This window comes from Poecile atricapillus, chromosome 11 (assembly GCF_030490865.1).
Source record: "Poecile atricapillus isolate bPoeAtr1 chromosome 11, bPoeAtr1.hap1, whole genome shotgun sequence".
Classification (NCBI taxonomy): Eukaryota; Metazoa; Chordata; class Aves; order Passeriformes; family Paridae; genus Poecile; species Poecile atricapillus.
This window is the reverse complement of record NC_081259.1, coordinates 5988920-6011573: the sequence shown is the minus strand read 5'-3', so window position 1 is coordinate 6011573 and position 22654 is coordinate 5988920. Positions and strand designations below refer to the sequence as shown.

Here is a 22654-nt window from a genome sequence, read left to right as displayed (position 1 = left end):
AATAAAATAATATCTTGTGAAACTTTAGCTACTTCCTTAAAAATAGTTCTCACAAGCCATTTGAACCCCCAGCCCTTCACTGTAGGCAACATTTTATGGTTTTCTAGAACAGGAGTTGCGGGCAGTGTAAGATCTATCTTGTGTGATTCACTGTGTGTGTGGGCTCTGCTGTGTAAATCCAGATGATTAGATTAGAGATGTACAAGAGATGAATGACTCCAAAAGGAGCAGGTCTGTGCAGGTCTCTGTGTGATGTGCATAAGGGTAAGATTGGAAATGATGGTTATTTCTTCAGTCTTTGATCAGGAGCAGTGGAAAGCTGATTCTCTTGGACAAGCTGCTGACCAGGCTGCGGGAGAGAGGCAACAGAGTGCTGATCTTCTCCCAGATGGTGAGGATGCTGGACATCTTGGCAGAGTACCTGACTATCAAACACTACCCTTTTCAGGTGAGAAACACCAGCATGGAAAACAGTGGGGTCCCCTTGAAAGTGTGGGAAAAAGTGGAGGGAGCTTGAGCAATGGCAGTCGCTGAGTCCCCTGGAGGTTGGTGGCTGGGGTTACAGGTGGCACTTACTGGAGGGAACTGGGATGTCCCTTCATTTCAGTGTGGCCCCATCTCTGCAAAACTCCTCTGACAGGCCCCTGCTTTGGGCTCTGTCATGTGATAAACCCTGAGGACAGTGAGCACAGAGAGCCTGGCTGGGAGGCTGTAATGGGAGCTGCTGTGTCACCCGCTTTGTGCCTGTTCCCTGAGCATCCCCCAGCCCTTGTGACACAGCTGAGGCAGTGCAGTTATTTATAATTGGTGGCTATTTTTAACAAATAAACGCTGCAGGCAGCAAAGGGGGCTGTAGGGCTGACAGCACTCGGGTGCAGCAGTCCCTCAGGGCTCCTTTACCTTCTTTCTTTTATCATTATTGTTGATTTTTGCAGCGCTTGGACGGCTCGATCAAGGGGGAGATCCGAAAGCAGGCGCTGGATCACTTCAACGCCGACGGCTCCGAGGTACTGCAGTCCTGGGCTGAGGGTTTGTGGCTGAGCCACAGGTTGTGACTGGCAAGAGGGGATTAGTTCAGTTCAGTTCTTTCCACAGGACCCCAGGTACTTTTAAAGACACGGATATGGCAGGTTTTCCAACCAGCCATATTGCTTATTTTAAATCTCTCACAACCAAGGAACAGGGCTGCAAGTCACATTTCCAGAAAGTCCTGAAGAGGCTGGGAAGAGCCAAAATTTAGCAATTCTCTCCCTATTGGTCTGGAGAATGAGGTGGTTGCTGAGTGATTCCAGTCTGAAGCTGGTTTTGAATATGAAATGACAGAGGCAAAAGAAGGATTTTAAGTGTTGGCAGGCAGTGGAGTCTGGTACTGGAGGTGAAAGTCTCCAGTGTAACAGGAGAGGGCATCTAAAACCTCTCATCTGGCTTGCTGACTCACAGTGACTGGTGCAAGACACTTGTTTTTATGTCAGTCAACCCAGCTGTGAGAAATACCTTTCTTCACTCCAAAAGCCTGGGCTGGAGCAGAATTCTTGGCTCACATGGGAATTGTGAAAGATTGTGGTTGTAGGAAAGTTATCAAAAGGAAGTGTGTGAGTGGGGGAAGGAGCAAGAATGCCCATAGAACCTGTCCTTTTCCCTGTCCTGAGGACATCCATGGGGGCTCAGGCATCTTGGCTCTAACCTGGCACAATCTGTTCATTGCTGATCTCACTCCTAACAGGATTCAGGCAACAAAAAGCAGGTGTTTGTCTGCTGCCTTTGTAGGAGTCTGGTGGGCAGCACAGTCTGACCTTCAGAAGTGACTCCAGGGTGCCCTTGCCTTGAGCTGCTTGTGTTGCTTTCCCGTATGGATTCACACCCTTCACCTGGGCCAGCACTGCCTCACCCTTGGTCTGGACCTAAAGATTGGTGCTGCTGCTCAGCCTGCATGAACAGGGTTTATGGGAAGGAAATCCTTTTTCTGCTTTAAGAAGCATGAGTGCAACACAGCCTTCCCTCCATTTCCTTTTACAGCTTTTGAGTCACTATTGCTATTTTATGCCCACAGTTACAAGCTGGTTAACTCATGGATGCTTTCCATTTTTCCCTTCTCAGGACTTCTGTTTCTTGTTGTCAACACGAGCTGGAGGGCTGGGAATTAATTTGGCTTCTGCTGATACTGTTGTTATCTTTGACTCGGACTGGAACCCCCAAAATGATCTTCAGGCTCAGGCCCGAGCTCATCGGATTGGACAAAAGAAGCAGGTCAGAAGAGCTGCCTGGGTTGCTTTCACTGTGGCTTCAGTGTGGGCATCTAAACATCCTCTCATCTCACCAAAGCTTCTGAAAACATGGGCTTTTTGTCCCAGTCCTTGCTCCAAAGAGTGCTGCCTGAGGGACTCTCATTTAAAAAGTAGGAGATAAAAAACCAGCCCAGATTTGCCAGGTGCCAATTCTTTCTGTTGGTTTTGAGCAAACCCAGAACCCAGCCCATGGCACTGCACTTCTCAGCCTAGTCCTAGTGGACTCTGTTCTTTCTTGCCCTGATAAACTTAGAAAGTAGAACATCCACCTTTACTAGGGGTTATTAGAGATGCGAAAAGCTAGTTTGGTGCTAGTTTAAATTTAGAGTGATTGTTTCAGAAGATTTTTACTCTGTGCTTAGGCACACTACAGGATCTGTACATCCTGATTTTAACTGGATCTCCTGAGATACAGAGAGAATGTGCTTGTTTTCCTTCTGGAAAGGCACATCTGTACCTGAAGAGACAATGCCAGCAGCCCAGTGAAAACAGCTGAGGGAAGCATTGCTGTATCAGCAGAGCCTGTCCAGGAAATAGCTGTGTTCTCTTTTTGCCTCTCAGGTGAATATTTACCGCCTGGTCACAAAGGGGACAGTGGAGGAGGAGATCATTGAGAGAGCCAAGAAGAAGATGGTGCTGGATCATTTGGTTATCCAGCGTATGGACACCACTGGCCGGACTGTTCTGGACAACAACTCTGGGAGATCCAAGTACGTGATGGTGTCAGGAGGCAGAAATGTCTGGAGCACGTGGCATAACCAGCTTCACCTGCTGGCATTTCCCAGTATTTATTTGATAGGGTACAGGGCAGAGGGCTAATAAATAATGGCAGCTTCCACAGGTTTGGCTTCTGCAGCCATTAATTTGGACACATAGGATAAAGATGATCAGAAATTTAAAACTAGTTTTAGCGCAATACTTGTTTTTGCTTCTGTCTTCCACCCAGAGATCATCCTGCTCTGAGGGAACCTGGCTGTGGAACAGCTGCATTTTTGGCAGTGACCTCAGATTTTCTTCATTTCCCCCAGTAGATGGAGGTGATTCCCATTGCAGTCTTTGTCTGTGCTAGAGCAGGAGAGAGATTAATAACAAAGCTTTTTATAGTGCTGGGTAGAAAACTTACTCCTTGCTTCAATTAGGAAAAACTTTGGTATGGTTTTGTGCTGTAGCAGTTCTGACTGAACAGCTCAAAACACCTTTTTCTTCTCTTGTTCTTGCAGCTCAAATCCCTTCAACAAAGAGGAGCTGACAGCTATTTTGAAGTTTGGAGCTGAAGATCTTTTCAAGGAGCTTGAAGGGGAAGAGTCAGAGCCTCAGGTAGTTTGAAATTGAAATCACATAGCAGTTTGTAGTGCTCTGCAGGTCTGCTAGAGCGACTGTGTGTGGTTGCTCCTGCTTTGTTCTTGTCCTGTGTGTTGAAAGCAGGTTGGTGATGAATAGGACATGTGGGAGTCTGGAGAATCTGAAAGCAGAGTTTGGGATTGGAGGATCAGGGGATGAGGAGAGCCTTGTTGGGGATTAAATAAATGGTCACCAAGGCAGTCCTTTGCTTCCTGAGGATTATTAGCTAGTGACAGCACAGCCTGCTGAAGGCTCCTCTCCCTGCCTCTTCTGAGCACTTGTTCAGCATCCTTTTTTGGTGGTTCTGAGCGAGGCAGGAGTCAGCACAGTGCAGCAAACAGGTTGCTCTCTCCTGCCTCAGTGCAACATTGCAGTTTAGCATTGAGTGTTTTGACCAATTCTCTTAATGACCCAAGCAGCAGAGCTTCCCCCCAAGGAAACAGTCTACAGTTCATACATCTCACTGCCTGGGAATTTTCCCCACTCTTCAGCCTTAATGGTCCTTTCCTTCTGTCCTGTCACCTTATTTGTACTTTGTTGTACCACTTGAGATAGTTCATCCCTGCCCTCCAGGATGACACCCTGCAGATATTTGCACTTTATTTAGCTCATATCAGCACACGAGTCTGTTCTCAAAGCCTCTTACTTCCCGCTGTGCCTGGCACCCTCTGCTTTATCCCTCCTTCTCCCTGACTGGCAGGAGATGGACATCGATGAGATTCTGCGTCTGGCTGAAACACGGGAGAACGAGGTGTCCACCAGTGCCACCGATGAGCTGCTCTCACAGTTCAAGGTATGGACCCCCAGGCTCAGTAGTGGGGTGTGGGAATGTGGCTCCCCACACCCTGCCATGGTGGTGAGGTCAGTAACAGGCAGGAACACCTCGGAGAGATCACAGAATCACAGGGTGGTTTGGGTTGGAAGGGAAGTTAGAGATCATCCAGTTCCAACCCCCCTGATGTAGGTATTCATTTAATTTCAACAAAGTGGTTTTGAAGTGAATAAAATTTGTGAATAAAATGCAGAATTTACCAAATTTGGAAACAAACTTTATAATTTACAAATACTCAGCAGTACTTCTTAAACTGCACGTACTTCCTCAAAAGCTGTTAGTCCAAAGACATGGCAAGGAGCCAGGAATGTAGTGACATAGGGATCAATTATGAAGTAGTTATGGAAGTGTTGGCAGAATTCCTATGGAGAAAAAGTTGAGGCTTAGCAGACAGCTCTGGGGTGTTCTTGCCAGGGGAAGGAATTGCTAAAGTTTCTCCTTTCCTTGTTAAAGGTTGCCAACTTTGCAACCATGGAGGAGGAAGAGACAGAGCTGGATGAGCGGTCTCAGAAGGACTGGGATGATATCATTCCAGAAGAGCAGAGGAAAAAGGTGGAGGAGGAAGAAAGACAGAAAGAATTGGAGGAAATCTACATGCTGCCTCGAATCCGGAGCTCAACTAAAAAGGTACAGCCCATCTTGAGGGGGTGAGAGGCTGGTGGAGAGAGCTGGCAAAGGGAATGCTCCTCCTTGCCATCTGAGCATCTTTCCCTCCTCCAAAGTTGGTTGGGAATAAAGCACAGAGGTAGCATGGTGACCACTTGTTGGCACTGTGCATTGGACCAATGGTTTGGGATGCAGGGTAAGGCCCAGACTGGACTTGGTGCCACTCATCTCACCTTAGCAGACAAAATCAAAAGAATCAGTAGTGACCACAAAGTGAAATATCCAATTGTATTGGATTTTGCTTCAGATTTTGCCACTTTTTGGCTGTCTCTTTTCCTTGGGCTTTTTAGCTCCCTGGGTGGCACTTGCCTAAAGATGGATCCTGAGGAGCCAAAGAAGTGGTGGCTTCCCAAATTCTTTAGGTAATGGGATCTACCCCAATCCAAAAGAAAGCTGACTGTGCAAGGATGCTCTGCTGGGACATGAGACTTTAAGTGAAGACAGAGAGCTGTTCTCTGGGGTGAGCTGGGGAAAAATATTGATATTAAAAACACAGAGAAGGATAATTCATATTGGATGAATCTAGGTTAATTACTGAAGTGTCACGATTTTCAAAATAAGGGACTGTGGCAAAAACCCATGAAAATCAATATTTTAACATCTCTTAGTAGATCAAAATGCAGCTGTGAAACTGGTGGTTGTAAAAGGAGGATGAGCACCACAGCCTCAGCCAGCTGGGAAGTGCAAGGTGTGCAGCCTCTCTGGGTTGATCACCTGGGATCCTGCATCTGCACGAATGGATACTCAGGTGTTTCACAGTCCATTAAATAGTGCCAGTGCACAGAGGGACAGAAAAGGTTGTCAGCTGATTGTGTTAGCAGTTGTTAACTGCACTGCTGTTTCTCTGGTACGTGCAGGCTCAGACAAATGACAGTGAATCCGATGCAGAAACCAAGAGAAGGCTTCAGAGATCATCTGGATCAGAAAGCGAGACTGACGATACCGATGACGAGAAGAGACCGAAGCGCAGGGGACGCCCTCGGAGTGTTAGAAAAGACACTGTGGAAGGATTTACTGATGCTGAAATCAGGAGGTCAGTGCTGGGCACAAGAGACAGTTCAGAAAACAAATATAGAAATCCCATGCAGGTGGAGAAAATCCCAGATTAATCCAGGGCATGTTCACCTGTAAGCACGTCAGTGGTTAGGCAGAGCTGCTTCACTGGCACATTTTCTGCAACTTTATATAATTCAGTTTGACCCCAGCTGATGACCTTAACATTCAGGTCAGTGCAAAATGAACTGGATTGTCTTTAGTCAGGCTACAGTGAAGCTGGTACCTTCTTAAAATTAATCCGTGCTGTAACTGCCCTTTGTGGGCCAAGTGGATTGAGCTAATGTCGTATAATGTGAGCTCTTAGGTGCCATGAGCTGCAGAGCTGGAGAAGCCAAGGGCTCTGGCCTTCCTGACATTTTTCTGGCAATCATCCTGCTGATTTAAGCTCTCAGTGAAAGGCAGGCTCTGGCAAAATGACCTCACAAGAAGCACTGGTCCTGTTGATCCAAGTGGTTGTGTGTCAGTCTCTGATGTCAGCTGGGGTTTTCTTCTCCTATCTTCTAATTCTTGAGTCTTTCCCAGAGATCTTTGTCTTACAGCTCTACCCAGATGTTCAGCCAAAGATGGAAGAGAAGGAGTTAGGAGTTTTCCTTAACTCTTTCTATCCCTGAGCTGGTGTATTTTTAAGCAGGAGATATCAGAGTTTTTGGGCTGTGGTAGCTGCCCCGTAACCATCTTGAAACCATGGAGCAGGAAGGACATGTTACAATATGCAATATAACAGCCATTTAGGTTATTGTGATATAGCAGAAAGAATACAAAATGAAAAAAGAAGGCAAAAAATTAATTAATTTTAAAAATAACCTGTAGTTGCAGCCATTGTGTCTTCTTGCAGCTCAAGGCAATGTTTGATTGCAGCATCTCTTGCCCTAAAGTTGTGTTAGCCACAGCAGCGATTTTCACAATAAAAATAAGACATGAAAATAAATAGCAAACCTCTGTGATGGATTGAGACACATTTGGCTCCCCTGTGATGGGCTGCTACATTTACAGCCTGAGCTTTAAAATTACTAATGACATTGATTTAATGCCTCTTTTCTTCCTGGAAAAATGAAGTTAATAATTACCAACATGGTGTGAGCCAAAGCTTTCTTCTATTTCTTTTTTTTTTGTCCTACAGTTACCACTCTCCTCTTTTTATTTTTTTTTTCCTCATCTGTCAAACACTCAACATTCTTAGCAATGTTGTGTTCTTCTTCAGCCAAGGTCACAAAACTCTTTGTGGGGGCTAATGGATGCAGCTTCCCAGAGCTGAGGGATGCTGAGCTGATCAGTGGGGAATGCAAGGGTGATAATGTGACAGGCTGTAATTAATGTATTCAAGCATATTTATGATATTGGACCTAATTTTTATGGCAGTTTGTTTAGTTTGGTTTTTTTTAATTTTTTTTCTCTTTAGGTTTATCAAGGCATACAAGAAGTTTGGACTGCCTCTGGAACGGTGAGTCCCAGCCTGGACTGCTGCAGAGGGGAATCATGGAGGCACATTGTACCTGTGAGCACAGCCAGGCACACATTTCTCTGGGTGTTTGACACAAGCTCCACAGACAGCACAAGCCTTTCTGTCCTGCCATCAGACCCCAGGCACTGCTGTCCAGTCCCAGGTGGCTCTGTTGATGGGCAGTGACAAATGCAGGCTAAAAACCAGCTGGAGCAGTTGTGGTGTTGGGCTGTGACACAGCACTGTCCTGCTGGCACAGTCTGGCCCTTGGGGCATTCCCACTCTGCTCAGAAAGGAGAGGGAGCAGCTGTCAGAACAGAAAATGCCAAGCTTCACTGTGCACCTTAGCCTCAGGACTGAGTCTGGAGCATCTTTCCATCCTCTATCCCTCCTGAAGGGAAACAAAGAGTGGCACGGTCCTCGAATGTGGATCTGCAGTGCCCTGGCCCTGTGCTGGCTCTGGAAGGTCTCAGGGCTAAGGCAGAGTTCCCTGAAGGTATTGTAGGAGAAATTCAGTGCTTCTTCATCTGGTTCTACTTCTCTGGTATGAAATACAAGGCTTGCTTGTGAGCCTTGATTTTACTGACTTCAGGCAGGCAAAAGGGACAGCAGATGGCAGCTTTGGACCATCAAATGGAATTAATGTGGCACTGGAAAAGCCTGAGGGAATACTGGACAGTCACAGAGGGTCCCTGTTGTCCCCAGGATAGACAGTTCTCAGCTTTGCTTTGCTACTAAAAATTCCAAAGGATTGGATCAGTTTTTCTACATCTGCACTGCAGCTGTTAGACCAAAAAAAAAAAAGACAAAACCTGGGTTGTTTCCTGCACAAATTCAACTCGTGCATGTTTCATACATTTATGCTTGTACAGCACTGAGCTGCGAAACAATTGAATAGGAAGTGATTGAGAGAAGATTTGCTGCATCAAACACAAAACTCTCCCTGTTTCCCAGGCTGGAGTGCATTGCCCGGGATGCTGAGCTGGTGGATAAGTCTGTGGCTGACCTGAAGCGGTTAGGGGAGCTCATCCACAACAGTTGTGTGTCAGCAATGCAGGAATATGAGGAGCAGCTGAAGGAAAATCCAGCAGAAGGTAGGCAAGGGAGTTGTGTGCTGCTGTTGGGATGGTTTTGGGAGTGTTCCATGGAGCTTGTGAGGAAACCATTCCCATGCTGGACAGGGAGGTCACGTTGTGACTTAGAAGCAAGCAGTGAACAAGAACACACTTAAAACACCCCATCTCTGCCAGGCAGCTCTCACCCACAGAGAGGAACCCCTGAGCATTCTGCTCAGACTGGACAGTACCACTTGGGTCTGTTGGCTTCTGCTGGACATGAGTTTTTGTGGGGAGAGGCTGAAGTGACCAGCTTATTGAATGCTGGGCCACAAAGCAAAGCAGGTCTTACTTCAACTCCTCCTGGGACTGGAAATCAAACCGGTGCTGTGTACTCCATGGTAAAGCTGGATCCACAGTTCGCAATTCCCGGAGCTGGAATCACCACCCACTCTCTGTCTGGCTGTTCTTTGCTATTTGTTTGGACATAGAGAGTCAGGGATGGATTTCCTGCTGGGTCTGTGCCTGTTGCAGTTGACTAAGACTGCAGAATTAACATCTCCAGTATATTTAGAAGTATTTTTAAGAAAATAATACTGGAAAGGGTTTAAATTGCACATCTAAGTGAGATAGTGGAAGAAAACTTGTATTTTGGGCCTGATGTTTAAATAAGAGGCTGCAGGCAAAGTGCTGATCTCTGTCTGTGAAGCCATTTTGCAGAGACATTTCCTTCTGTAAGAGTTCTCTTAATTGCTGTTTTATTGCTGAGCAGGGAAGGGACCTGGAAAGAGACGAGGTCCTACCATCAAGATTTCTGGTGTCCAAGTCAATGTGAAGTCCATCATCCAGCATGAAGAGGAGTTTGAAATGCTGCACAAATCCATTCCCTCGGATCCAGAGGAAAGGAAGAAGTGAGTTTGGCTAAGTAGGCAATGCAGAAAGAGGCTCAGGGAATTTGGATTTTGTAGTGGAAAGAGAATAGCCTGGATGTGTGGATTTGTTTTATCCTCCATAGCATTAAAAGTAGCTCGTGTTTGAAATGCCTTTAGGTACCGCCTGACGTGCCGTGTCAAAGCTGCTCATTTTGATGTAGACTGGGGAGTGGAGGAGGATTCTCGCTTGTTAGTGGGAATTTACGAGCATGGTTATGGAAACTGGGAGCTAATTAAAACAGATCCGGAGTTGAAGTTATCTGATAAGGTAGGTCGCTTTGCTTGGTGCTTCCGTTGGGTCCATTGCAGGGCTCATAGCAAACATGCCTCATTTACTCCAGAAACAGATGTTTATGTTTGTAACTACTCCAAAAATCATGGTGAATAATAATTAGGAAAACAGTGACTTTTGTGGAATGTTGTGTGCTCGATGGAAAGCAGAGTTGTGTCATTTGGTGAGCAGTTCCAGGTGAACCACACTGAAATGATGCAGGCAGAAAAGGGCAGTGCTGACATGTGTGGTTCCATGCACAGGATAAAAGAGGCTGTGATTTGATGTTTCCTTGAGCATCTCACAAGAAGCTGAGTGTGAATTTTTGAGTGGGAATAATTTTTCACAGATTTGACACTGCTTATATGTCAAGGCTGGTCTGTGTTAGCTTTGAGGGTACGGTTACATGGCTGGGAATGGCAGCACAGCCAGCTGGAAAGCCTCCATCTAGTTCCTCTGTTCCTCAGTCATCCCCACAAGAACAGCTTACAGACACCATGTTGAAATGATCTGGGTTAAAAATAATCCACCATCCCTTGTGTTAGTGTGGTGGAAAGAGTGTGGAAACTGCAGCACAGGGCTGAGGAGCACTGGGAATCTCCACACCAGCTTTTGCTGCCAGCCTGCAGCATTCCTGTGACATCCCTGCTGGTGCTTCTAGCAAAGATCAGGCCCTGCCTGAGAGCCCTCCATGTGTGGAGCTCAGAAAGGTGCTTTGCAATGGAAACAGCTGCCTGAGACATGCCAGCCATTTTCCAGTGAAGTGTGAAGCAAACCTAGCTGGCAAGCTGAGATATTTCCTCCACAAAGTGTCACCTTTCAGCCTTGTTTTCCACTAAAAATTGTACATCTGTGCCCCTGCTGTAGTGATGCCTCAGGTTACCAGAGTGACTGGGCTGTCACAAACAAATCTGATGTGTCAAGGCGAGTGGACTCAAGGTTTTGCAACTTGAGGTCCCACGTATAGCTTGTAAAGAAATTTTTTCATTCAAGAGAACTTAGCAAGCTTGCAAGGCTTAGCAAGCCTTGGGATCCTTTAACTTCTGCAGGATTCCAAGGGGAAGGATGCTTGCTTCCTAGGAGCTTTGCCTTTGGCCAGACAGGGACAGTCTGAGAGGGGGAAGGCAGGCTTGAGCCCTCTTGTTCCCTCAGAACGTGCAGCATCTGCTGCCCTTTGCTGGGCCTGGAAGGGCTGCTGCTGGTGTGTAAATATTTTGTTAAACTTTGTGCATATGGGTATGTATATATTGCTTTTTTCTGCTTTATCAAAGATCCTACCTGTTGAGACAGATAAGAAACCTCAGGGAAAACAGCTCCAGACCCGAGTTGATTATCTACTGAAATTGCTGAAAAAGGATCTGGACAAGAAAGAAAACATGAAAGATGGGGAAGAGGTGAGATGTGGCTGCTTGATTCTGGGGGTTTCAGGGGAGTGGTTGCTGATGGCAGGAGACACCCTGTGTTCCCAGGTCACCAGACATCATTTCAGTGAGGGAATATGGACTTGTCTATTGTCTGATTGTACCGTGGTATTTCTCATTTAAATGATAACTAATAAGGGGCAGGTTATTACTGCACATACTGAAGGATTTGGGCTCATCAGGCTTCCTGCCAGTGTGCAGGACCTGCAGCTGTTTGCACAATGTTCAGGAGATGGGAAATGTCCCCAGGAAGTAGCTGTAGCTATTTGCTTTCCCTGACTTGTTCTATTTTTTTACCAGGGCAAGCTAAAGAAGAGGAAACCACGAGTAAAGAAAGAAAACAAGGCTCCCAAAGTCAAAGATGAGCATGGGAATGAACTCTCCTCTCCTCGGCACTCAGACAACCAGTCAGAAGAAGGTGAAGTCAAGGTGAGTCAGCCTTGGTGAATAGTGGCTTTTCCAGGTTTCCTTGGGCTGTGCTGTTACTGCCCAACCTCACCTTGGAAAGCATTCCCAGCAAAGCCCCCAGGAGTCAGAGGCACTGAGAGCAAATTCCCACAGGACTGGCAAACACACAAAACCACCCATACAGCTATTGGTGTGAAAGAAGGACCTTCCCCACCTATTCTTTTAGGTCAGAGCTTTAAGGGATTTGGGGCATCCCAGAATGGCCACAAACATCCACGTATTGACTCAGGGGAAAGGTTGTCTCAGGACAAAGCCTGTTGCCCTTATAAAGGAGAGAAAGAAGAATTGTTTCCCTCTTCTTTTGGGCACGTCAGCCCGTGGTGAAACTGGAGTTTACCAAGGTCATGCTGTTGCTTAGAAAATGTTCAGTCTTTGAGTGGTTTGGCTTGTAGTCTGAGGCTTTTTGTTCGTGTGCTGATCAGTATCTACCTCAGGGGCTGAGCGTTCTGGAGCGCAGCTGGCACAGGAGAGCAGGGCTGCTCTGCAGCTTGCCAGCTTGTCACAGAGTGGGGCTGGGCTGGTTTTCATACCCTTTTGTCACATTGTGGGGATGGCAGCTGCTTGAGCAGGGCTCGCTGTCTGCTTAAAGAGGTGTGAGGGTAAATCTGGATTGACCTCAAAAGTTGCCTGTGTTTTAAGGATGTTTTATGGAAGAAAATGTACATGAGGTGAGGGGCTCCAACTTTGTGCTGTGACTGATGTTCTAGGAGGATGGCCTGGACAAGAGCCCAGTGAAAAAGAAACAGAAGAAGAAAGAGAACAAAGAGAACAAGGAAAAACAGACATCCTCTAAGAAAGAAAAGGAAAGCGATAAAGAGAAAAAGAAGACAAAAGAGAAGAAAGAGAAGGTATGTGGTACATTCAGGAGAAGCTTGGTAGGGAAGTCCCTGAGCAGAACAAATTCTGAGACTTAGGATTCATTAAAGGCAGGGAAGAGACATCAGTGAAGCACCTTGGGGTGAGGGGGTTATCCCTTTTTCAGCCCTTCTGAATTTCCATAAAAAAGTAGAAAAAGCCGTATGTCCTAAAGCTTCATAGAATGTGACCAGAACAGAAGAGATTTGGTCAGACTGCCTTTAAAGTACAACTGTCCCTGTGACATGGATATGGCCACAGAGCTGATGTTAAGGAAGAGCAGGGAAAGAGCCTGGAGCACTCAGATCAAAGTTCTGTCCAGCTGTGATTTATCACAGGCTTGGCAGCTCCATGTCTGTATTCCCCTTTAATTTAAACTCACCCAAATGACCCAAGTGTCCACACCATCAAGACTGTAAGTTGTCATTGTCACTGTTCAGGACTCAACAGAATGAGTGTTTCAACATCACTGGTATGTTAGAGACTCAAATGTCTCTTGAATTTTGGGTACAACTGCCCTGAGGCTGGGTGCAAATTGGAAGGGGGATAAAAGCTTCCATACTAATGACCTGAAGTACCTGTCCAAGGAACAGGTATGTGCTGCATGCCCAGTGTGTTTTGACACTGAGGTCATAAGTGCAAACTAAGAAGTTTTGTTGCCTATGTAGGGGAAAGTTTGCTTTCCAGTGATTTTTGGTATGGCTTCGACTGCAAATTAGTCATATAGGTAAAAATGTATATGAACAGACCATGATTCGAGAACTAGTGATATCACATAAAGTTGCAGATCCTTGTAGACATGAGACTACCCTGAGCTCTGTCCTTTGCAAGGGAGAGATACTCTTTTACTTTAACCTCTCTTCCAAGTCTTCAACATTGGTTTCTCCCCATGAGTGTGAATATCGTATTCGTGTCCAAACTGTTGGCTCTGACTTCTCCCTGCTCCCTCAGGGATGACGTAAAGCTAAACAGAGCCATTGCAGCTCAACACTTGGAGATTTTGGGAGGAAGGTTGTAGGAACAGTGCCCAGGTTTAGCAACTGCCAGTAACAATAGTGTGGAGGTTGTTAGTTGGGTCACTTGGGATCCTCCATTCTGGCTCATCTCGTGACGTTTGTAATTTGTCCTTGTAAAGCCTAAAGGTGGCGAGGCCAAATCTGGAAGTAAAGGGAAGAGATCGCAAGGCCCCGTCCACATCACTGCAGGGAGCGAGCCAATCCCCATTGGAGAAGATGAGGATGATGATCTGGACCAAGAAACATTCAGCATAGTGAGTATTTTCCTTGGGAAATGGGAGGGCAGCGCTGAGAGCCCAGCGAGGCAGCCAAGGTTTGCTCAGATGTCATCCAAGGACGTGTTTTAGGTGTTGGGGTGTGAACCCCCTCCTAGTGCCTCACAGGGGTTTCTTCTGGCTGATCTGAGAGTGGGGCAGGACAGCCCTGGACAAGAGCTGCCCACCAGAGCTGCCAGCTGGTAGCCTGTCAGCAGAGCAGGCACATGGACACTGCTTCAGCTGGTGACTTCCCACTGCTGGCAGCCCTGGGATATAGAAGACCCTGCAGCCTTACATTCCCTCTCCTGTAGAAGCCAAGGAGCCACAGGAGCTCTTTCAGACAAGGAAATGCAAGGAGAATTTTGAGGGTGACCTTGCAGGAGGTGCAGAGCTGTGTAAGTGTTCTCACAGCAAACATGCCCACAAGGCTTGTTGTAAAAATTGCCTTTTACTACAAGTTGTCATGGCAGATTCTCCTTGGCTGAAATACCACTTCTTAGAAGCAGTTCTCTCAAATTTCTGTATTTGCTGCAGGTCCTGTGGGTTTTTTTTGTCTTTTTCTTTAACTTTCCTTCTGTGATGCACAAAAGATCCAGGCAGGCAGTCAAAAAACCTGTCTGATTTCCTATCTGTGCACAGTGTTGATGTGCCTGGGCCAAAAAACACAGTGCTTTCATCTCATGTCTGCCAGTTTTGGTAAAAGCAAGCATTAAAGTGGCCAAAGATGGGGTTGGACAGGATTGAGTTGAGCAGCCTTTCAGTTGGGGTGGCTGGTTCAGTGTGTGGAGGCTTGGGTACCCTCCCCTGCCCACCACGGGATCCGTGCAGGGGCAGACCATGTGTGGTTACTGCTTCCAAAGCAAATTATTGCCCCCTAAAAGGCAGGGGCAGTGGAGGTGGGGAGACTTTTTGTCTTTTACTGATTATTGTCTGCAGCTTGTCTAGCAACTTGCTATTTTATTGCTGATTTCTCCTTGCCTAATGGCCAGATAAAGCTAAAGGAGCTTCTTTTTGATTAACAGGGCAATGATGTAGAGCCCTGTGCCAAATTAATCACTTTCTCCTCTCTATTGTTCTTTCAAGTGCAAGGAAAGAATGAGACCAGTCAAAAAAGCACTGAAGCAACTTGATAAGCCTGATAAGGGACTGACAGTTCAAGAACAGCTGGAACACACGCGCAACTGCCTCCTAAAAATTGGTGATCGCATCTCTGAGTGCCTTAAAGCCTACACTGACCAGGATCACATCAAGCTATGGAGAAGGTGAGGGATCATTTTGTTTTCCTTAGCTGGTCTAGGATATTTTGAAATGGTAATCAGAGACTACTGTTTTTTTGTGGATGAATGTGCCATTTCCCTCTTAACCCATGAAATCTTGTGTTTTCTGGTCCACTACAGAATCACAGAATCATGGAATGGTTTGGGTTGGGAGGGACCTTAAAAATCACCCAGTTCCAACTCCCTGCCATGGGCAGGGACACAGTTCACTAGACCAGGTTGGTCAGAGCTCCATTCAGCCTGAACCTTGAACACTTCCAGGGATGGTCTCCCATGACCAGTCCCAGGCAACTGTTTTGTTTTCAAGTTGTCCTGGTTTCATTAAAATTGCTTTCAAAGCTAAATCACCTAAACCACTGCAAACCTATTTTACTTTGAAGAACATGGTTCCAGCCCTCCTGATCATCCTGTCTTGAGCTGAGACTGTTTTCCAGAGAGGGTAGAATGAATTTGTTGTTGGTTTGGAAACCACTGACAGTTAAACTGCTGCTGTAGCACTTAACAGAAAATGTTCATGTCCTTCTAGGAACCTATGGATATTTGTGTCAAAATTCACAGAATTTGATGCCAGAAAACTACACAAACTCTACAAGATGGCTCATAAGAAAAGATCACAGGAAGAGGAGGTGAGAACTGAAGTGCTTTCCCTTTGATTTCTGTCCTCAAAAGTTGCTGCACTGAAGTGCCAATTCTTTCTGCCTCTCACCGTGGGTGTTCTTTGTTGTTGTTGGCAGTGTGTGATTTTCTCAACATCTAAGTAGTCTGATTGCATTTGCCTTTCTTTTTGATTTGGCATTTCTGGTCACTTTGTCCTGGCTGTTCTGACCAAGCAAAAGCATTGTTTGGTGTGACATGTGATGTTCAGTTGCCTTGTGGACTGAGAAGCCTGGGCATGCTGCCCTGTAGAGATCAGGTACAGGAGAAGAGCGGCCAAATTCTCGTGGTGTCCTCCACCGTGTTTGTGCCATTCTTGAGCACAGAATTGGCTCACCAAGTCCTCAAAGAGGCAGGGAAATCCAGAGCCTGGCAGACAAGGCTCACAGTCCTGATCTTGTGGTGGGAGAGCAGCTGAGCTGTTTCCCTCTGTTCCACCTTGCAGGAGCAGAAGAAGAAGGAGGACATGTCCAGCATGAAGAAGCCGTTCCGCCCAGAGCCTTCAGGCTCCAGCCGCGATTCCGTGATGTCCCAGTCTCACGTGCCTCACAATCCTCATTCCCAGAAGATCCACATGCCCCCTTCCCACACCCAGCAGCAGATGCACGGGCACCCACGGGACAACTACGGCCATCCAAACAAGAGACATTTCAGCAACACAGGTGAGTGCTGCCAGACCAGGAGAAACCTTCTCTTCTGGCCTAATGCTCCTGGACACAAATCCTTCAGGGATTTGTGACTGGTCAGGTTTAAAGGTGATGGCATAGAATATACACTACCACTGTACTTACTGCTGGGCTAGAAAACATGGTGATGTAGTGAGGAAAGGAATGTAAGAATGGGACAGAATAAGATTTGAGAGGATGATAAAGAAATAGTGATAAAGAAATTCAAGGAATAAAATTGGGCCCACATAGTTCAGGGAGAAGAAAGTTAAAGGGACATCAATAGCTATTATTTCTTGGAGAATTTAGGGAAGTAAATGGGCTTAAACCAAAGCATGGAAGAGACTCAGAGGTGCTCTTCACTCTTGGCAGACCGAGGAGACTGGCAGAGGGATCGAAAGTTCAACTACGGCGGCAACAGCAACCAGATGTGGGGCGGGGAGCGGCACCACCAGTACGAGCAGCACTGGTACAAGGACCACCACTACGGGGACCGGCGGTCGCGGGGGGATCCCCACCGGAGCTCCGGGAACTACAGACCAAACAACCTCTCCCGCAAGAGGCCCTACGAGCAGTACAACAGCGACCGAGACCACAGAGGCCACCGGGACTACTACGACAGGTGATTGCTTCCCCTCACCTCGGCGGGGCCGGGGGGCGTTTGTGAGGATCGCTGAGCGCAGAGGCCGGGCTTGGGGAGCTGATCTCCATCCCTTTTTCTCTCCACAGGCATCACCACGATTCCAAACGGCGGCGGTCCGACGACTTCAGGCCTCAGAACTACCACCAGCAGGATTTCCGGCGGATGTCTGACCACAGGCCGCCCATGGGGTACCATGGCCAGGGACCTTCGGACCACTACCGGTCCTTCCACACAGACAAACTGGGGGATTACAAACAGCCCCTCCCTCCGTCTCACCCCGCAGTGTCGGACCCTCGCTCGCCCCCCTCTCAGAAGTCCCCCCACGATTCCAAGTCACCTCTCGATCACAGGTCACCTCTGGATAGGTCATTGGAACAGAAAAACAATCCAGATTATAACTGGAACATTCGGAAAGCGTAAAGTGACTGAGAGGGGGAAGCACACGTCTGATGTACTGGGATTGATGCGACGGTGGCTGCTTTCTCCAGGCCAGCAATGAGAAATTCTGAACATGCTGCTATCATCTGGCTGGGTCAAGGAGGATTTTGGGGGAGTGGGTGGAGGAAGATTTTCCCTAGTTCTTGATTCTGGTTTAGATTCCCATTTCCTTTCCTCTTTTTTACCATTGAACTGTTCTGTCATGGAACCAGCCTTGCTGCCTCGTTCTTTGTTTTGTTTTTGTTTTCCTCAGTCCAATGGACCCAAGGGAATTCTCCCCAGCCAGTGTTTCCTCAGAAGGAGAAGGCAGATTGATGCTGCAGAAGGCTGTGTGCCTGCTCTGACTTGATGTTATGTGACAGATGCTGCTTTGGGGTTGGGGATGAACTGGTTGGGCTGGGATTTGTGTGTCACCAGCATGGGGCAATGGGAGGATATACTCAAGGAGGGACAGGAAAGTCCCTCAGCAGCCAAATTTGGTTGAAAGAGGGACTTGATGTCCCTGAAGAATGACTCCAGAGGAGCTGGAGCCATGCTGGTGCCAATCCATCACTCTCCTGGCCATGTAATCATTTCCATGTCTTTATCCATTTCAAGAAACTGGCTCTGCTTTGATTGCTGTTGTGTCCCCTGCAACAGAAAAGGTGGGGAGATCTTCCTCCCATCTCCAGATCTGGAACTAGCAAATCTTGTGGGGGTAAGTGGGAACTGGGATATGGGAAAAAAATGCCAACTTCCTTAGCAAAGGCTTAGTTCACTTCTAACCAGGAAGAAAGAAATTGGAGTGAGAACAGTATTTCCCAGTAGACAGGGCTCAGGAATTCATAACAAAACTCTTCTCTTCTGGCATGGGCAGCTTGGGTGGTCCAGGAACTAACAGATGGTGACTGGGAGGTGCAAGATCAAAAGATGGCTCTGGGCATCCTGGAACTTCTAATCTTCCTGCCACTAGAGTCTCTGGTCTTTAGGCAAATCATTTCTCTCTGTGCTTCACAAAGCAGTGATCACAAACCTTTACTGTAACTGAAGGATAATGGATGGTAGAACAAAGTGAAATAGGAATCCAGTGGAGTGATCACAGTTCAGGGAATGGTCACCTTCCTGCCACTTTTCCAGCAGTCAGCAGTGACTGAATTGCTAAAAGTATCTGCACTTACAGACCTTTTATTTGTCTAAATTGGAATTGAACCTGAGGACTTAGCACCTCAGTGAGCAGGGAGAGAATGAGGAATTCAGGACTGATCCGTAAAGATTGGAGCAAATGTCTTAGAGCCCAGCATGGCAGAGGGAAAAGAGGAATGTGCAGCCCAGCTCAGTGGACTTCAGGGCAAACACTGAAGGTATTCAAACCACAGCATTTGATGCTAACCAGCATCTGGCCTGGACACTGGTGTGGTGAGAGGGGTTGGTTGTGCACATACTGCTGGCCAGAAGCACCTTGGGTGATTATTTTTCAGGCTGGAATTCCCTGGAGACCACAAAGCTCTCCCAAGAGCCAGGCTGCCCCCAGCGTGGTGTCTGGGGCTGCATCACTACCCTGAGCTCAGTAGTAAAGACCAGGCAGTTCCAGACTCCTCTTTGGTGAGGTACAGAAGCTGAGCCTCCATTAAGATGCCAGTATTTGACCCTAATAAGCTGTGATGTCCCTTCCCCAAAAGACTGAGGACAGATGGGTGTTCAGGACTGGCTTCCTGACTCCAGCCAGTGCCTGGGAGGGCACATGCAAACTGACACTAATAATTCTCCATGCAGTATATCCCTGGAAATCTGCTGCCATCGCTCCTCCCGATCCCGCTGCTCTAAGGGGGACACACGGGAAGTGTTTTGTTCCCCTTTCATTTTTATGTTGCAAGATTTCCACCAAATTCAGGGCAGTTTTCTTTCCTTAGGGGCACTTGCTGCCCTGATAAAGTGTTACACTTGTGTTTACCTGTGCAGGGTGAGGTGAAGGCAAGTCTTCCACAGTCCCCTTCTGTGGTGGGGTGGAAGGTGTGGAGAGAGCATGTTTCCCACTAAGCTGTGATTGCAGGCTGTGGTATTCAACAAAGGAGTCCTTTCTTTTCAGAGGTATTAGCTTTTAATGTGAAAATGGAAGCAAGCTTGGAGGGGCAAAGTGAATTGCTCTTTTTGTCACAGCGCGGTGCTGTCACGGTGGGAAGTTCGTGCCATACTCATGTAGCAAAGGCAATACTGGCCAACCAGTGTTAGGTTGGTGCAGGAAAACTTTGGATCCCAGCAAGAGGCATTTTCTGTGTCGAGACGTGGGGGTTTCTGCTTATCCCAGGTTCCAGGCACGAGGTTGGCTGGGATTTCCTTCTTGTGCAACAGCAAAAGCTTTACCCATATCCACTGGAGATCTGTCCCCACTGTCACTTTAGCCTGATGTTGAAGTCACGTCATGTCCACTCATGGTGGGTGAGTTTTTGCTGGGTTTGGCTTTAGTGAAGCTGGAGAAGGAGATTTGGGGGAAAGTCTTCCCTGAGCACACACACACTTATGCATTTTATGTCCCCTCAGCATAGGGACCATAACCAAACACAATCATGGGGACTGAGTGGGATCGGAGGGGGCACATCCACAGCCATAAACTTCCCTGTGGTGTTTGTGTCAGCAGCTGGTACAGCTCTTCCTTGCGAACCAGCTGCGAGATTCCCTCCAGCCTCTTTGCAGGAAAAAAGCAGTAACTTGCTGGGGTTCAATTAAAAAAAAAAAAAAAAAAAGTAGTTTTTCAGCTTTCAAAGAGGTCGGTTTGACCTCTTTGGAAATGGTGTAGTAATGAGTTCACACGGTGGAAATCCTGCAGACCAAAACCTGCTGTGGGGACAGGCGACGTGGTCCCAACCAAAATGGACATGGAACCGAGTGCTGAAGTGCTTGAGTGAACGGTTTGTGATCCACACAAAAATATTATTCTGCTTTCACCCGTTTCCTCCCCACCTCTGCCTCCCCTCTGGGGAGAGAAGGACTCTTACTGTAAAAATACGGACTTTTAAACCTGTTGACTAAAAACAGTAATTAATATTAATTTATATTTGTGAAAGAAATGCCACTGTCCTAGTGATTTCTGATGTAAATATGTTGTTTATATAGTATGTATGAAATTTTCCTACATTGTAAAACTGCTGTACTTTTGATTCTTGTATATTAAAAAGTGTTACTGAGATTTTCAGAAGGGCCCCAGTGTGGTGTCTCTGTGGGATCCCATGGCAGGTCTGGGGGCTGGTTTGGGATGACAGGGCCCTTTCCTGCCAGCCACAGGCAAGCCACCATGGATATTTTCACTGTGCAGGAATAAGCATGTTCTGCTTGGCTGTTTTTACAGTTTCACAGTCTGTGGTGATAGAGTCTTGGAAGCCTCTCCAGATGGGAATTTCCACCTGATCAGAAGGAGCTGTACATTCTCTAACCCAGATCCACCAGGATTTCACTGGGATGATACTGATGATTATGTGTTTATCCCACCTCCATATTTTATGGATCTCTGAGGATGTGTAAATTTCTTTTTTACCTCTTCTGGGGGAGAACTGTCCTTTCTCTAGGAGAAGTGTTGCTCCTGCTGCATGGGTGAGTTCTCCTCTCTGTCCCCAGCCCCTCCTGGGCAGGATGTACCTCTCCCCAGGTGGGATGTGTTGGCATCCAGTGGCTGCTTTGGTCTTTACCCTCCACTGCTCACACTGAGGCCCACACGGCAAGACACGGAGCAGGGACTGGAGCCATTTCTTCCAAGTTATAAAAGCTCATTGTAAAAAGCACTTTTCACACCTGTAGCCACTGGGTCCAGCCCTTCCCAGTCTCTCTGCTGCTGAGCCAAGTTTCAGCCAAGAGTGAAATTTCACAGCTGAGTTATATGCTCCTGAAAAATGGATTTCCTAATGGAAAGAGTGACTGGCTGTTAGCCATGGGGCTCAGCAGGGAGAAGGGCTCAGCTGCAGGGAGGCCCAGGGGCTGCAGGGACCTGGGCTGCATGTTACATGCCTGGGTGAGTCTACCTGAGGACAGTGATTTTTTTAACTATTTTTTTTAAATTTAAGCAGGCAGATAAGGATGTAGGCACCCTGATGCCAGGTGTCTCCCCAGCACAGCTCAGCCTGGCATCTCCCTGCCCACCCATGCCCACAGCACCACACTGAGAACACATCAATCCTAAGGCCTTCTCAAAAGTGATGAGGAAATGACCCCTTCCCACCTGTGCATGGCCAGGCAGGTGTGCTCAGTCCCACAGGAAGGTATCACCCATGCAAAGCCATGTGCTGGCACAAGGAGCAGGACCCCCAGCCCTGCCTTGCACCCACCCCAGTGAGGGGACAGGGCTGTGCAGACCCTCTAGAGGGCAGCTGGTTCCCAGCAAAAAGCTGGTTTTTGGTGAACAACGTTCCACAGTTGTGGCTGCTCCTGGACAGCCGGTCCTGCCTCACCCTGAGCACTCAGATGTGAAGCTCAGAGCCCAGGACAGTGGCCAAAGGCCAGGAGATGGGCAGGCACAGCCAAAGTGGGGCTGGAAATCCACCCCAGGCCCCAGGTGGTGGCACTTGAGCTGCTGCCCATCACAGAGTGATGGGATGGGACCCTGGATCCCCCAGGACCCCTCACCAGCCCTGAACACCGTCTGGAGAGCAATTTGAACCTCTCCCAGGTGCCACAGGGCCACCACTGCCACTTCTGTCCCTGCACAGCCTGTGCCTTCCCCATGTACCTCCTGGGGATGCTTTGCTGTCTTGTGTGGTTAATGGGGACAGGGCATCCTTGTGCCTGGGGGATCAGATTCCCTCACATGAGCACTTTGTCCCACTGGAACGTGCAGTGTTGCCTGCTCACTGTCCCAGGCTGGACAGCAGGGGACCATTGGTGGCCTCCTGGCAGAACAGTCAGGGAGGACCCCTGTCCCCTGCACTCTGGGCACTTTGTAGGTGAGTTTTCAGGTTTAGCCATATGAAATGGTTAAACCTGAGCTCTGGTGCAAGGAGTGGGAAAGGGAGTGGATTTGGCTCTTCCTAAACACTGCCTGTTCTCTGGGCTTTGAAGGAGGGGAAAACCAGATGTCAATCACATCTCTGCTGCTGGGCATCACTGCATGGATTCAC

The 22654-nt window shown here is 47.6% G+C and overlaps 1 protein-coding gene across 5 annotated transcripts in view; it reads left to right on the top strand.

The window, feature by feature from the left end:
• Nucleotides 1–20745, top strand: part of CHD2 (chromodomain helicase DNA binding protein 2) — a 70531-nt gene extending 49786 nt beyond the window's left edge. For all 5 annotated transcript variants that reach the window (XM_058846975.1, XM_058846973.1, XM_058846974.1 and 2 more), the window contains 21 exons: nt 296–448; nt 936–1007; nt 2098–2247; nt 2847–2995; nt 3506–3602; nt 4327–4419; nt 4912–5085; nt 5982–6157; nt 7580–7621; nt 8576–8715; nt 9449–9587; nt 9726–9876; nt 11151–11273; nt 11601–11729; nt 12476–12616; nt 13759–13893; nt 14980–15158; nt 15700–15799; nt 16273–16489; nt 16865–17114; nt 17222–20745. In XM_058846975.1, coding sequence (XP_058702958.1) covers nt 296–448; nt 936–1007; nt 2098–2247; nt 2847–2995; nt 3506–3602; nt 4327–4419; nt 4912–5085; nt 5982–6157; nt 7580–7621; nt 8576–8715; nt 9449–9587; nt 9726–9876; nt 11151–11273; nt 11601–11729; nt 12476–12616; nt 13759–13893; nt 14980–15158; nt 15700–15799; nt 16273–16489; nt 16865–17114; nt 17222–17555 — 3144 coding nt within the window. In that variant the 3' untranslated portion in view covers nt 17556–20745. The remainder of the gene's footprint in view (nt 1–295; nt 449–935; nt 1008–2097; nt 2248–2846; nt 2996–3505; nt 3603–4326; nt 4420–4911; nt 5086–5981; nt 6158–7579; nt 7622–8575; nt 8716–9448; nt 9588–9725; nt 9877–11150; nt 11274–11600; nt 11730–12475; nt 12617–13758; nt 13894–14979; nt 15159–15699; nt 15800–16272; nt 16490–16864; nt 17115–17221) is intronic.
• The last annotated feature ends 1909 nt before the right edge of the window (nt 20746–22654 follow it).